The following is a 13,908-nucleotide window of genomic DNA, read 5'->3' on the forward strand; positions in this document are numbered from 1 at the left end:
AGTAGCACATAGTACTCAGTTGAATATGCGCTGCCTGATTTTCCTTAAATAAGTGCTTCCTAATATTTTTGTTCAAAAATCTGAACTTTGGGTAGAGCAAAGGTAGATAAAATGACTGCTTTAAAAGATAACCATTATTTGCACTATTTGCTATTTTTAAAGGGACAAATTGATGAGTAAAATAGAAAAATAAGCATTTTATTGAAATAAAATTTAAATGACTATAATTTAAAAATAAAATGCAAACAATTACACAATTACATTATTATTCCTTTTTGCTTGATTTGAGGTGGGTATAAAATATGAACCAAATTTTACCATATATTATAATATTAATATTTCCTTTTCAATCTAGTGTTGAGGGTTTTTAATGCTTTTTGCTTGTAAGCAAAAGAACATAAACCAAATCAAACCAAAATAAAATTAGATAACTTACTAGAGTGCTCCTTCCGTTCAGCTAAGCTCCCTAAAAGAGCAATCAACACATTTGGGCTTTGATTTCTTTCTTCTCACTCATTTCTCCATCAATAACACAATGCTCCTCTTTGCACATTGCTTTTATCTTTTATCACTTCCATCAGGAAACTCTCCAGTACCATCCCACACAGACATTCTCATATTTCCAATGAAAAACCTTAGTAACTTACACAAACTTATTGTCCACATACAAATAATACTATATTACAGTATTTTTATATATTTCCTTTTCCAAATAATGTATGAACCCTGGGGGAAATGTCTGTCTTATTTGTTTAATTGTTGCTCCTAATCTGTAGTTTCCTAAGTGTTTGATAAACTGAATTGAAAATCATAATAGAGAATTAACTTACGTGAAATGTTGTTTGGGACCTTCTGGCCATTGCACAAAGCAGAGAGTACGGCCGGGCATGACTTTGGTTTTGGAATAAAGACATTGAGGGAAGGCAAGTAGAAATGCTAGAATCCAAATACTTCCAATGACAATCTTGGTTGCTGTGGCAGACAGTCTGGGTTTCAGGGGATCAATAATAGCCATATACCTATATAAAAAACAAACAAAACCATTTTGTTGGTTTTCTTTATAACAGTTTGAAATGGAGTTTCAAAGGTATTTCAAAGGTGTTTCAATAGTTACAGTCATTGCTCTTTTGGGAAACCAGTTGATAAGGACTGCTTGAGTAGAGGCAGCGTAGAATGGTAAGCATGGCGTAGTCTAGGAATCAGGCAGATCTAGGTTCAAATTCTATTCTGACACTTGTTTGAACTTTTTGAACTTCAGCTTTATTATTTTTAAAATCGAAATAAGAACACCCATCTCTTGAGGTAAAGTGAGGATCAACAGATATAAGTCAGTGGTGCCCAGCCTTTTTGGTACCAAGGATGGGTTTTATGGAACATAGTTTTTTCCATGAACTGGCAGTGGGTGAAGAGCGATGGTTTGGGGATGATTCAAGGGCATTACATTTATTGCACACTTTATTTCTATTGTGATTCCATTGTAATATATAATAAAATAATAATACAATTCACCATAATGTAGAATCAGTGGAAGCCCTGAGCTTGTTTTCCTGCAACTAGACGGTCCCATCTGGGGTTGATGGGAGACAGTGACAGGTCATCAGACATTAAGTTCTCATAAGGAACACTCAACTTAGATCCTTTGCACGTACAGTTCATAATAGGGTTTGCTCTCTATGAGAATCTAGTGCCGCTGACCTGACAGGAGGCAGAGCTCAGGCAGTAAGGCGAACCCTGGGGAACGGCAGTAAATATAGATGAAGCTCCCTAGCTCACCAGCCACCACTCACCTCCTGCTGTGCAGCCTGGTTCCTAACAGGCCAGAAACTGGTACTGGTCCCTGACCCGGGGAACTGGGGACCTCTGATGTAAGTGAAAGATATTAATGATTTGGTGTTGTGCCTAACACATTAGAATCCATAAATGTCTGTTGAATGGAATTGGAAAGGCACTTAACAAGTGCTTACAAATACTGGTTTCACAGCTCAAAACCTTCATGTCTCCTCTGTATGTTTAACTTTAAAAAATATAATTCTGGAGAAATAATATGGATTATACCACATACTTGACAAAGATGAGAAACTCTATAAAAGATATGGTCCACAAACCCATTTAAGAGCAGCAAGAGACAAGTTCAGAATTTCCATGATTAACAAATCAAGTTTGATTGAGGTTATGCCTTCCGATTATACCTCATAATGAATTCATACTGCATCATGAACGTCTTCATGGTGCCTATCTGTGTAACTACATATAATACTGTTGCAACGGAAAAATATATTTGAGCTTCTAAAAAGTATACTTAAAGCACACTTAAATATGACTTTTGGAGGGCAGCTTCTTGGAGAAGTTAGGAATTCTGTAAATATGGTAAGTAAAGTCATGCTTTATTAACTTAGTACAGGTAGTAACAATATAGCTGAAAGAAGCAACTTCCAATTTTGAACTGGAGATAGCATGGCTAATTGCCAAATTCTAGCTAACGTTCAGAGGCAAAAATAATATGTACCAAACAATTAGATTTCTGTATTTTAATAAAACACAATCTTTATATCGTTTCAATTCTACTTTTGGTCATTTTATGTTTATAAAATATATTTTGATTTATGACAAAGAACTCAAACAAATTTACAAGAAAAAAACAAACAGCCCCATCAAAAAGTGGGCAAAGGATATGAACAGACATTTCTCAAAAGAAGACATTCATACAGCCAACAGACACATGAAAAAATGCTCATCATCACTGGCCATCAGAGAAATCCAAATCAAAACCACAATGAGATACCATCTCACACCAGTTAGAATGGCGATCATTAAAAAGTCAGGAAACAACAGGTGCTGGAGAGGATGTGGAGAAATAGGAACACTTTTACACTGTTGGTGGGATTGTAAACTAGTTCAACCATTATGGAAAACAGTATGGCGATTCCTCAAGGATCTAGAACTAGATGTACCATATGACCCAGCCATCCCATTACTGGGTATATACCCAAAGGATTATAAATCATGCTGCTATAAAGACACATGCACACATATGTTTATTGCGGCACTATTCACAATAGCAAAGACTTGGAATTAACCCAAATGTCCATCAGTGACAGACTGGATTAAGAAAATGTGGCACATATACACCATGGAATACTATGCAGCCATCACAAAGGATGAGTTTGTGTCCTTTGTAGGGACATGGATGCAGCTGGAAACTATCATTCTTAGCAAACTATCACAAGAACAGAAAACCAAACACCGCATGTTCTCACTCATAGGTGGGAACTGAACAATGAGATCACTTGGACTCGGGAAGGGGAACATCACACACCGGGGCCTATCATTGGGGTGGGGGGAGGGAGGAGGGATTGCATTGGGAGTTATACCTGATGTAAATGACGAGTTGATGGATGCAGCACACCAACATGGCACAAGTATACATATATAACAAACCTGCACGTTATGCACATGTACCCTAGAACTTAAAGTATAATAATAAAAAAAAAAAGAAGAAAAATTTTCAGAGGTAATACTTTCATCAGAGAATGAATATCGCATAGGCCAAAAAATGTTAACCTTAAGAATAAATATTTTAAAATAAGGATATTTCATCAATATGTTTGTAACTCTTTGCTGTTATAACTACTGGGCAGAATTAAATCTTCAGAAGATTTTGTGAAAATTATCTATATAATATTCTTAATACTAACTATAGTCATTATTTACCTAAAGAAAATAGTCTTAATTCATTATGTATAACAGCTATTAGGTAAACATGAAACTTAGATTTAAAAATAATCACATTTGTCCTTTTGTGACTGGCTTAATTCACTGCATGATTCCAAATATATGTAGTATCTAAAAGAGTGAAACTTATGAAAGTATAGAACAGATGATGATTGCTGGGGGCTCAATGGGTATAAAGTTTTAATAATGCAAGATAAAGAAGTTCTAGATGTCTGCTGTATAACATAGTATTTAAAGTATCATGAACTTGATTATGTTAAAAGGATAGATCTCATGTTAAGTGTTCTTAACACACACACACACAACAAATACACACACCAAAGAATACAAGGACATTTTTCGAGGTGATTGATATGTTTAGTGCCTTGATTGTGGTGATATCACGTTTGTCCAAACTCATCAAAATGTATACATTAAATATGTGCATTTTTTGTATATCAAGTATACCTCAGTAAAGCTTACAGAAAGAGAAAAGAAAAAGTAATGATAAAAAAGTACCTAAGTTTAGGAAAACAATGTGAATTCTACAAAGAAAAAAATGCGTATGTTTCAAATAGGAGACTTTAAAATTCATCTCTCATGCTTATGTTGGTGAAGATAATAATAAAAAAATTATTGATTATTAACTATAACTAGGGTACATAATGTATGTAATAGGGTTACATACATCATATATACTTAATAGCCATAATAATCCAACCACTAGAATAATACTATTACCTCTATTTTACAGAAAAGAAAACTGACTTAAAAGATTATGGGAATTGCTCATAATGATCCAGATAATAAGAGAAAGAGCTAGAATTTTAAGCCAATTATGCCAGTCTTCAGAGACAATATAGATACAGATTATAGCTTTTGAATATAACTATTTATTTTAGTAGAGAAATAAATATGACCATTTATTTTAGAAGAGAAATATATATATTTCTCCTCCACAATATATATGTGTTAGATACTTATATATTGTATATGTGTGTGTGTTAGAGATACCTATCAAAGAATCAGAAGTAGAATTTTGCCATTTTGCATTTTTGAATCTCAAAGCCTTTATGTGTAACATTAAAACAAAAGTAAAATATATAAAGAAATTGTATGTGGGCATTTATGTTCCTGCTCATGTTGATTATAACTTACATAGCATTTATCTCAATATAGGAATTATTTTTGTATTGGTGTTTCAAAGCCAAGCACTTGTCAATAAATTTGTTGTATTGAACTGAATATCCCTCAAACCTCATTATAATCTTTTGCTTTGTTGCTTGCTCTGGCATCTAACGATTGCGATTTAGATATTTAATAGTTGAGTTTTTGTGACTAAAAGGAGAAGTGGAATAACACAAGCAGGCTTAAAGCCTTGTCCAACTCCTGTAGCACAGATAATTCAAAGTAAACTGCAAAGCACATTGATTCTTCTGGCTAGTCTAATTAGTCTAATTCTAGAGAAATTATTTTCTGAAATAATTTGTACCTGTTAGAAATTAATATTGTGTCATTTGAATTATATGGAAATAATCAATTTATGTTCTCACGAACATGTTAGTGATAGTAGAGATACTGAAACTTCTAGCATACCTTTTTGTCATAGCTGATCTGATCCATGATTCATTTATTCAATAAAACATTTATTGAATGCCTAGTATGGTATTCCAAATGCTAGTGATCCAACACCGGGCAAAAACGGTTTTCTGTGAAGTAGAAAAATACTTCCCAAATTGTGAAGTCTGTACCATTTGTGAGGCAGGAAAATATTAATCAAATAATCTCACCAGTAAATGTAAATTACAGATATGACAACTGTTACGAAGGTAAGGCCAACAGTATACATGAACTGAGAAAAATATATTTAGATTGTACTTCAATTTTCCCTAAGAAAAGTCATTCTAGGTTGAAACTTGGAAGGATAACCAGGCAAGGTGGCAGAAGAGTGAAGGTTGCAAATACTTCTGGGAGAATGAACAGCAAGTGAAAAACTCCTGTGTTGATGGTGGTTTTTTAAATTATTTTATTTTATTTTATGTTATTTTATTTTTTTGAGACTGAGTCTCTCTCTGTCACACAGGCTGTAATTGCAGTGGCACAATCTTGACTCACTGCAACCTCCGCCTCCCAGGTTCAAGCAATTCTATTGTCTCACCTCCTGAATAGCTGGGACTACAAGTGCCCGCCACCATGCCCGGCTTATTTTTGTATTTTTAGTAGAGATGGGGTTTCACCATATTTGTCAGGCTGGTCTCAAATTCCTGACCTCAAGTGATCCGCCTGCCTCAGCCTCCCAAAGTTCTGGGATTACAGGCGTGAGCCACCGCCCCAGCCTGATGGTGGGTTTTCATGGTTTGAATTGTGACCCTCCAAAAAAGATATATTGAGGACCCAACACCCAGTATCACAGACCTCATTTGGAAACAGAATCATTACATAGGTAATTGGGCTTAAATCAGGTCATTAGGGTGGTCTCTAACCCAATATGACTAGTGTCCTTGTTTAAAGGGAAAATTTGGAAACAGATACATAGGGAGAATGTTATGTGAAGACAGAAGATTGAAATGAGGCATCAACAAGCCAAGAAACAGCAAAGATGACCAGCAAATCACCAGAAGCTAGGTTAAGACAAGGAAAGAGTCCCATACAGGTTCTTGAGGGAGCATGTATCATGGAGCACTGATTTCAAACTTCCAGTTTCCAGAACAATAAGACTATAAATTACTGTTATTTAAAGGCACCCAAATGTGTGGTACATTGTTATAGCAGCCCTAACAAACTAAGATAGTGGGTACAGGTGGGAGAAGAATCATATTCTTCAGTAATTACAGGATACTGCAATTGATACACAGAAAGTAAAGAGGGAAGGTGGTTTAAGATGAAGTTATAGTACAAGTGGTAGATTTTTTTTTTTCCTGTGGGATGTAATTGAAGCAATTTTATCAGAGAAGTAGAATAATCAGATTTCCTCCAGAAAAGAGCTTCGAGCTTCAATCTGGAGACTGGAAGAGGAAAAGAATGGAAGCAAAGATTGGGCATGGTGGCTCACACCTGTAACCCCAGCACTTTGGCAGCCCAAGGTGGGCGCATAACTTGAGGCCAGGAGTTTGAGACCAGCCTGGCCAACATGGAGAGACCTCATCTCTACTAGAAATACAAAAAGTAACCTGGTGTGGTGGCACATGTCTGTAATCCCAGCTACTCAAGACGTTGAGGTATGAGCATCACTTGAGCCTGGGAGGTGGAGGCTGCAGTGAGCAGAGATCACATCACTGCCCTTCAGCCTGAGTGACAGAGCAAGACTCTGTCTCATAAAAAATAAAAAAAAATATATATAAAAAGAATGGAAGCAGGGAAGTAAGTTATCTAACTTATGTTCTGATTTGGGTCAGAGACAATTGCTGGTTAGAAGAGGGCGTTACACTGGAGGCTGAATTAAATGAATGGTTTGAGGGAAGTAAAGAAATACCAAAATACTGTTGTAGAAAGGGACACTTCGTTGGCCAAAGAAATAGGGAGAATTGCCAGGCTCTGGTGAAAACTTATGTGAAATTGTTGATTTGGAATGCATTTGGGCACCAATATTTTCTATGCCGTAACTTTCTTCAGCAAAAATAATTTGCATGGAGAGAATGGATACTTAGGCTCACCTGAACAAACATTTTCTGGACCTTGAGAAGAAATAGTCAGATCTGAGATATAATTTCACCCAAATAATTGTCAGTACTTTATTCCTTTAAAAAATATTTTATGTGATCACATCAGCTTTTCCAAGGGTTTTTGCTGAGTTGCTCATCACCATTCTTCCTTCACCAGATTCTTAAAGACATTAGAATCGCCTTAGTAGGATTATTTCATAAGTAACAGCTAAGAGCTGATTCTTTACTCTTCATACTAGCATATCACCTAAACATGTTTTAAAGTCACTTTTTATTACCTTTTATAGAATCTGAAATTCTCAGAAGCATCTATTGAAAGCTAATAGTTTTAAAGCCACCTCTTAACAGTTTTCCTTTCCACTCTAATACCAGACCACTTTGCTTTACCACTTACTATTTTTCTGATATAATTGAGGTGGTCTTTTATGTTTACTTGTTGTCCTTTGAAAAGCAGATTATTTTGGATGTAACTTTTGTTTGCCTGCTGTCAATAAGAAAGCCTTTTCAATTTTGTAACTGCTATTTGTATCTATTATAATTCTTCCTTTTGTTGGCATTTTTATTAAGTTGTTTCTGGATTTCCATGTGCTTTTACATATTTTTTCAAGTTTTGCAGTAAAGACAGAGTGTAGCCTTCAGATATTTATTTGATTGTAGAAACTATGCAAAAAATAATTTGCCTAAAATGATATGAATTTTACTGCCTTCCAATCAATTTGCGCCTGGTCATAGTAGAATATGTTCTAGTCTGTTAAGTCGCAAACACAAAATGCGGTCTGGCACTCTCTGTGCAAAATAAAGATTAGTTGCAACAGCTGCTCATGACCCATAAAGTTTCAACTTCTGGCCTTCAGTGCTAGAGTATTTTCCACTTTGACAAATCATTTGAGAGATACATGACCTTTGTCAAAATTGCATTTTTTAGATACATTTCATTTTGTGATTTTTTTCATAACTGTCTTTTCTATTCTTTTGTTTGTTTGTTTGTTTGATGGGCCTCTTGCTCTGTTGCCAAGGCTGGTGTGTAGAGGTGTGATCACAGCTCACTGCAACCTCCAACTTTTGGCTCAAGCGATCTTTCTGCCTCAGCCCTCTGAGTAGCTGAGACTACAGGTGATTGCCTGGCTAGTTTTTTTTTTTTTTTTTTTTTTCTGTATTTCTTGTAGAGATGAGGATTCGCCATGTTGCCCAGGCTGGTCTTGAATTCTTGAGTTCAAGCGTTCTGTCCACCTTGGCCTCCCAAAGTGCTGGGATTACAGGCATGAACCACCAAACCTGGCCCATAACTATCTTAGACAAACTTAAGAGTAAATGAATCAATCAGGTGATTATAAATGTTGTCTTAATAAATTTCAAAGTGAGTGAGCTTTTATTAAAATAATCTATATTTGCTGACTCATATATCACTCATATATGAATATGACTATTCATATAGGTATATATGAATATATACATATAATAGGATATTATCTGTCAAGAAAAAAATCACTTGTTCATCTACTCAAATTCTTTGATTTTTATAAGTAAAATGTATATACCGATATTTGAGGGAAATTTATATTTAAAACAGCTTCAGAATAGTGAAAGTATTTGTTTCCATGTTATAGGTTTTCAATTTAAATTTAGAATTAGGTTTATCTACTCATTTATGTATTTATTTTAAACAACTTCTTGAATACCAACTATCTTCTGGGATTTTGTTATCTTCTTTGGCAATATTGGTGAACAAAATAGAAGTAGCTCCTGCCCTTGTGGAGTTCACAGTCTAATGCAGAAGAAACATATTACTCAAGTAGTCACAAAATACGTTAGAAATTATCACACAAATGTCCCTTGAAGTGACGTTGCCTCCTGGATATTTGGTTAAATGTCCCTTGGGGCTTTCATGTAATGGCCTGTGTGCTCAGTATCGTACCCCATGAGTTTCAAAGTTAATAGTCTGACTTTTAAACTTCCCTCTGTCATTATTCTTAATCCGTATAAAATATACATATGATTTCCAAAAGAAATTTAATTATATAAAACATTTCAGATTTCAAAATTATATTGAACTTAGAGGTCTATGAGAGAGGAGAATACACTGCCATTCTTTGTCCTGATGTTTGTCATTGAGTTTGTTCTCTTTGTAATGTTCACCCAATTATCTAAAACCCTACACACATCATGGGTGACTCTTCATTTACAACCTCTTGTGAAGTTTAACCCAGTCCCTCACTGCCTCGTTAAACCGGTAGGCCTAGCTCAACCTTTTGGAAATGCTGGTGAATAAAAATTTCCTCATTGTTTAGAGTGTGATATTATAAAGATACGTACAAGTAATTATGAAGCATAAAATAGGGAATTTGACCTCGTCTTGGTTAAAGACGACACAGTGGTAAAGACATTAGGTATAACTTCCACAAGAAAGCAACATTAAGATTAGAAAAATAAGTAGGGGCTTATTTAGGATGAAGGTGGGGATGAGAGAAGAAAGTTGAACAGCAAAGTCCTGAGGTAGGAGAAAGCAGAGTGCATTTGGGGAACTATGGAAGGCCAGCTCTACAGCATACAGGACAGGGAAAAAACAGGTGGTGCTGAATGAAGCTAGAGATGTAGGTATTAAACATGACCTATCGCAAGAACAGAAAACCAAACACCACATGTTCTCACTCATAGGTGGGAACTGAACAATGAGATCACTTGGACTAGGGAAGGGGAACATCATACACCGGGGCCTATTGCGGGGGGGAGGGGGGAGGGATTGCACTGGGAGTTATACCTGATGTAAATGACGAGTTGATGGGTGCTGACGAGTTGATGGGTGCAGCACGCCAACATGGCACAAGTATACATATGTAACAAACCTGCACGTTATGCACATGTACCCTAGAACTTAAAGTATAATAATAAAAAAAAAATTTAAATTGCCACCAGTGAAAGTTAAAAAGCAAACAAACAAACAAAAAAACATGACCTCATTAATATATTGATTATAAATATAAATTTTCTATTTTAACATTAAAAGTAATAATTGCTAACGCGTGAATGCTTAGGTACCATGCACTCTTCTAAGAACTTAATATATAACTGATTTAATACTAAAATTTTAATTTTTTATATAAATAGTAATTACAAAATGATTTGTATCAAAATGCTGCATCAGTAAAGAATATTACATGAAACAATGTCTACTCAAAATTTCAGATACAGATTTAGAAGTAGTACTCTGTAGTGGCAATATAAAACTTGCTAAATTTTTTGCTACTTATACTACTCTGTAATAAGTAGTTTTAAGATCAGAACATATTTATTTCACCTATGAGATATAAAATTCTAAATCACTCTTTTGAAGTCCAGTTTACTGACATTTTGTGTCACTTCTATATTGTCTCAAAAACCACTTCCATAAATAACTTCAAAAGAGCTGCTTCATAAAGTCACTTCAGTGTTATCAATTACATATTAAAAACTTTGAGTTCAGGCCCCGGCATAGTGGCTCATGCCTGTAATCCCAGCACTTCAGGAGGTTGAGGTGGGTGGATCACCTGAGGTCAGAAGTTCGAGATCAGCCTGGTCAACATGTTGAAACCCCGTCTCTACTAAAAATACAAAAATTAGCCAGGCGTGATGGCGCATGCCTGTAATCCCAGCTACTTGGGAGGCTGAGGCAGGAGAATCACTTGAACCCAGGAGGCGGAGGTTGCAGTGAGTCAAGATTGCGCCATTGCACTCCAGCTTGGACATAGAGTGAGACTTTGTCTCAAACAAACAAAACAAAAACCAAAAAACTTTGAGCTCAAATATTTTTAGCTCCCACATACGGGTACTAAAGAAGATAGGGTAAAGAAAGTACAGTTAATAAGTACAAAAATACGATTAGATAGAAGAAATAAGATCTAGTGTTCAGTATCACAATAGGGCAGCTATATTGCTAAATAACTGAATAACTAAAAGACTAGAATTAGAATGTTTCTAACACAAAAGAATGCTAACTGCTTGAGGTAATGGATACTCCAATAACTCTGATTTGATTATTACACATTATATGCTTTTATCAAAATATTACATGTGACCCATAAATACGTACACCTATTATGTATTTATAATAAGGTAAAAATACTGGTACACTAAAGGACCACACTTTACCACTTACCTTACATGAATGTAAGAAATCTGCACTTAAACCCCCTCAAAGTTGTACAATATTTGAAAGAAATAACAAAGATTAAAACAAATTTTATTAAAACAACTTTATTGAGGGTTTAATTCCTTATGAAAACACTTTTGAACTCTTAGCAGATTATCATTGTTTCTTTTGAGATGGGGTCTCTGTCACCCAGACTGGAGTGCAGTGGTGTGATCTTGGCTCACTGCAACCTCTGCCTCCTGGGCTCAAGTGATCTCCCACCTCAGTCTCCTGAGTAGCTGGGACCACAGGTGTGCACCAACACCCCCGGCTATTTTTTATATTTTTAGTAGAGATGGTGGGATTTCACCATGTTGTCCAGGCTGGCCTTGAACTCCTGAGCTCAAACGACGAGCCTGCCTCAGTTTCCCAAATTGGTGAACCAACACACCTGGCCAGAAGATTATTTTTTTGAAAGCAATTCCTTCACTGACATACAGGAGTACCTTGGATATGTTGTAGGTCTGGTTCCAGACCACTACAATAAAGTGAACATTGCAGTAAAGCAAGTCACAGAAATTCTAGGTTTCCCAGCACATTTAAAGTTTATGTTTCCACTGTACTGTAGTCTATCAGGTGTGCAATAGCATTATATCTAAAAAATGTACATAACTTAATTAAAAATTACTTACTGATAAAAAATGCTAATGATCATCTGATCCTTCAGCAAGTTATAATCATTTGCTGGTGGAGATTCTTGCCTCAATGTCGGTAGCTGCTGACTGATTAGGGTGGTGGTTGCTGAAAGTTGAGGTGGCTTTTGCAATTTTTGTTAGTATGTAAGAATGCTTACTTTTTTTTTTTTTTTTGAGACGGAGTCTGGCTCTGTCGCCCAGGCTGGAGTGCAGTGGCCGGATCTCAACTCACTGCAAGCTCCGCCTCCCGGGTTCACGCCATTCTCCTGCCTCAGCCTTCCGAGTAGCTGGGACTACAGGCGCCTGCCACCTCGCCTGGCTGGTTTTTTGTATTTTTTAGTAGAGACGGGGTTTCATCATGTTAGCCAGGATGGTCTCATCTCCTGACCTTATGATCCGCCCGTCTCGGCCTCCCAAAGTGCTGGGATTACAGGTTTGAGCCACTGCGCCCAGCCGGAATGCTTACATTTTTAATTTTATTTTAATCTTTAATTTTTTTGAGTATTTAACAGTTGTTTCAGCCAGGTGTGGTGGCTCACACCTGTAATCCCAGCACTTTGGGAGGCCGAGGCGGGCAGATCACCTGAGGTCATGAGTTCAAGGCCTACCTGGCCTACATGGTGAAACCCCGTCTCTACTAAAAATACAAAAAATTAGTCATGGTGGCATGCACCTGTAATCCCAGCTACTGGGGAGGCTGAGGCAGGAGAATTGCTTGAACTTGGGAAGCGGAGGGTGTAGCGAGCTGAGATTGTACCATTGCGTTCCAACCTAGGTGACAGAGCGAGACTCAAAAAAAGTCATATGTATTTATGAAGTATATGTGATATTTTGATACAATCATACGATGTGTAATGATCTGATCAAAATAATTAGGATATCCATCAGCTCAAGGATTTATCATTTGTGTTGGGAACATTCCAAATCCACTCCTCTAGTTATTTTGGAATGCACAATATAGTTTTTTAGCTCCAAGTATGAGTGAGAATATACAATATCTGTCTTTCTGTGCTTGGCTTATTTCACTTAACATATTTCACTTTCCTTCAGTTTTATTCATATTGTTGCAAATGACAGGATTTCATTTTTTCATGGCTGAATAGTATTCCATTGTGTATCTATTATTAAAAGTAATGGCAAAAACCACAATTACTTTTGCACCAATCTAATATACCACATTTTCTCTACCCATTCATCCATTGATGAACAGTAAAGTTGATTCCATATCATGGCTGTTGTGAATAGTGCTACAATAAACATGGGATTGTAGATATTCCTTCAATATACAGTTTCCTTTTAAAAAAATATATACCTAGCATTGGGCTTGCTGGATGATTCGATATTTCTATTTTAGCTTTTTGAGGAACCTTCACACTGTTTTCTATAGTAGCTGTACTAATTTACATTCCAGCAGTTCATGAGCGTTCCCCTTTGTCTGCATCCTCGTTAGCATCTATTACTTTTTGTCTTTTTGATAAAAGCTATTTTAACTGAGGTGACATGATATCTCATTGTGGCTTTAATTTACATTTCTTTGATGATTAGTGATGCTGAGCATTTTTTAAAGTATACTTGTTGATGATTTGTATGTTTACCATTGAGAAATGTCTGTTCAGGTCTTTTGACCATTAAAAAAATGGTATTATTTGTTTTTCTGTTGAGGTGTTTGAGTTTCTTATATATTCTGGTTCCTAATTTCTTCTCAGTTGAATACTTTGAAAACATTTCCTCCTAT

At 36.0% G+C, this 13,908-nt stretch overlaps 1 protein-coding gene across 1 annotated transcript in view; it reads right to left on the reverse strand.

Annotated features, from left to right (window-relative positions):
* The window catches only part of TACR3 (tachykinin receptor 3), a 106,047-nt gene that overhangs the window by 61,982 nt on the left and 30,157 nt on the right, over positions 1–13,908 (reverse strand). Inside the window, exon 2 of the mRNA XM_005555591.5 lies at positions 831–1,019. Coding sequence (XP_005555648.3) covers positions 831–1,019 — 189 coding nt within the window. The remainder of the gene's footprint in view (positions 1–830; positions 1,020–13,908) is intronic.

This window comes from Macaca fascicularis, chromosome 5 (genome assembly GCF_037993035.2).
Source record: "Macaca fascicularis isolate 582-1 chromosome 5, T2T-MFA8v1.1".
Taxonomy (NCBI): Eukaryota; Metazoa; Chordata; class Mammalia; order Primates; family Cercopithecidae; genus Macaca; species Macaca fascicularis.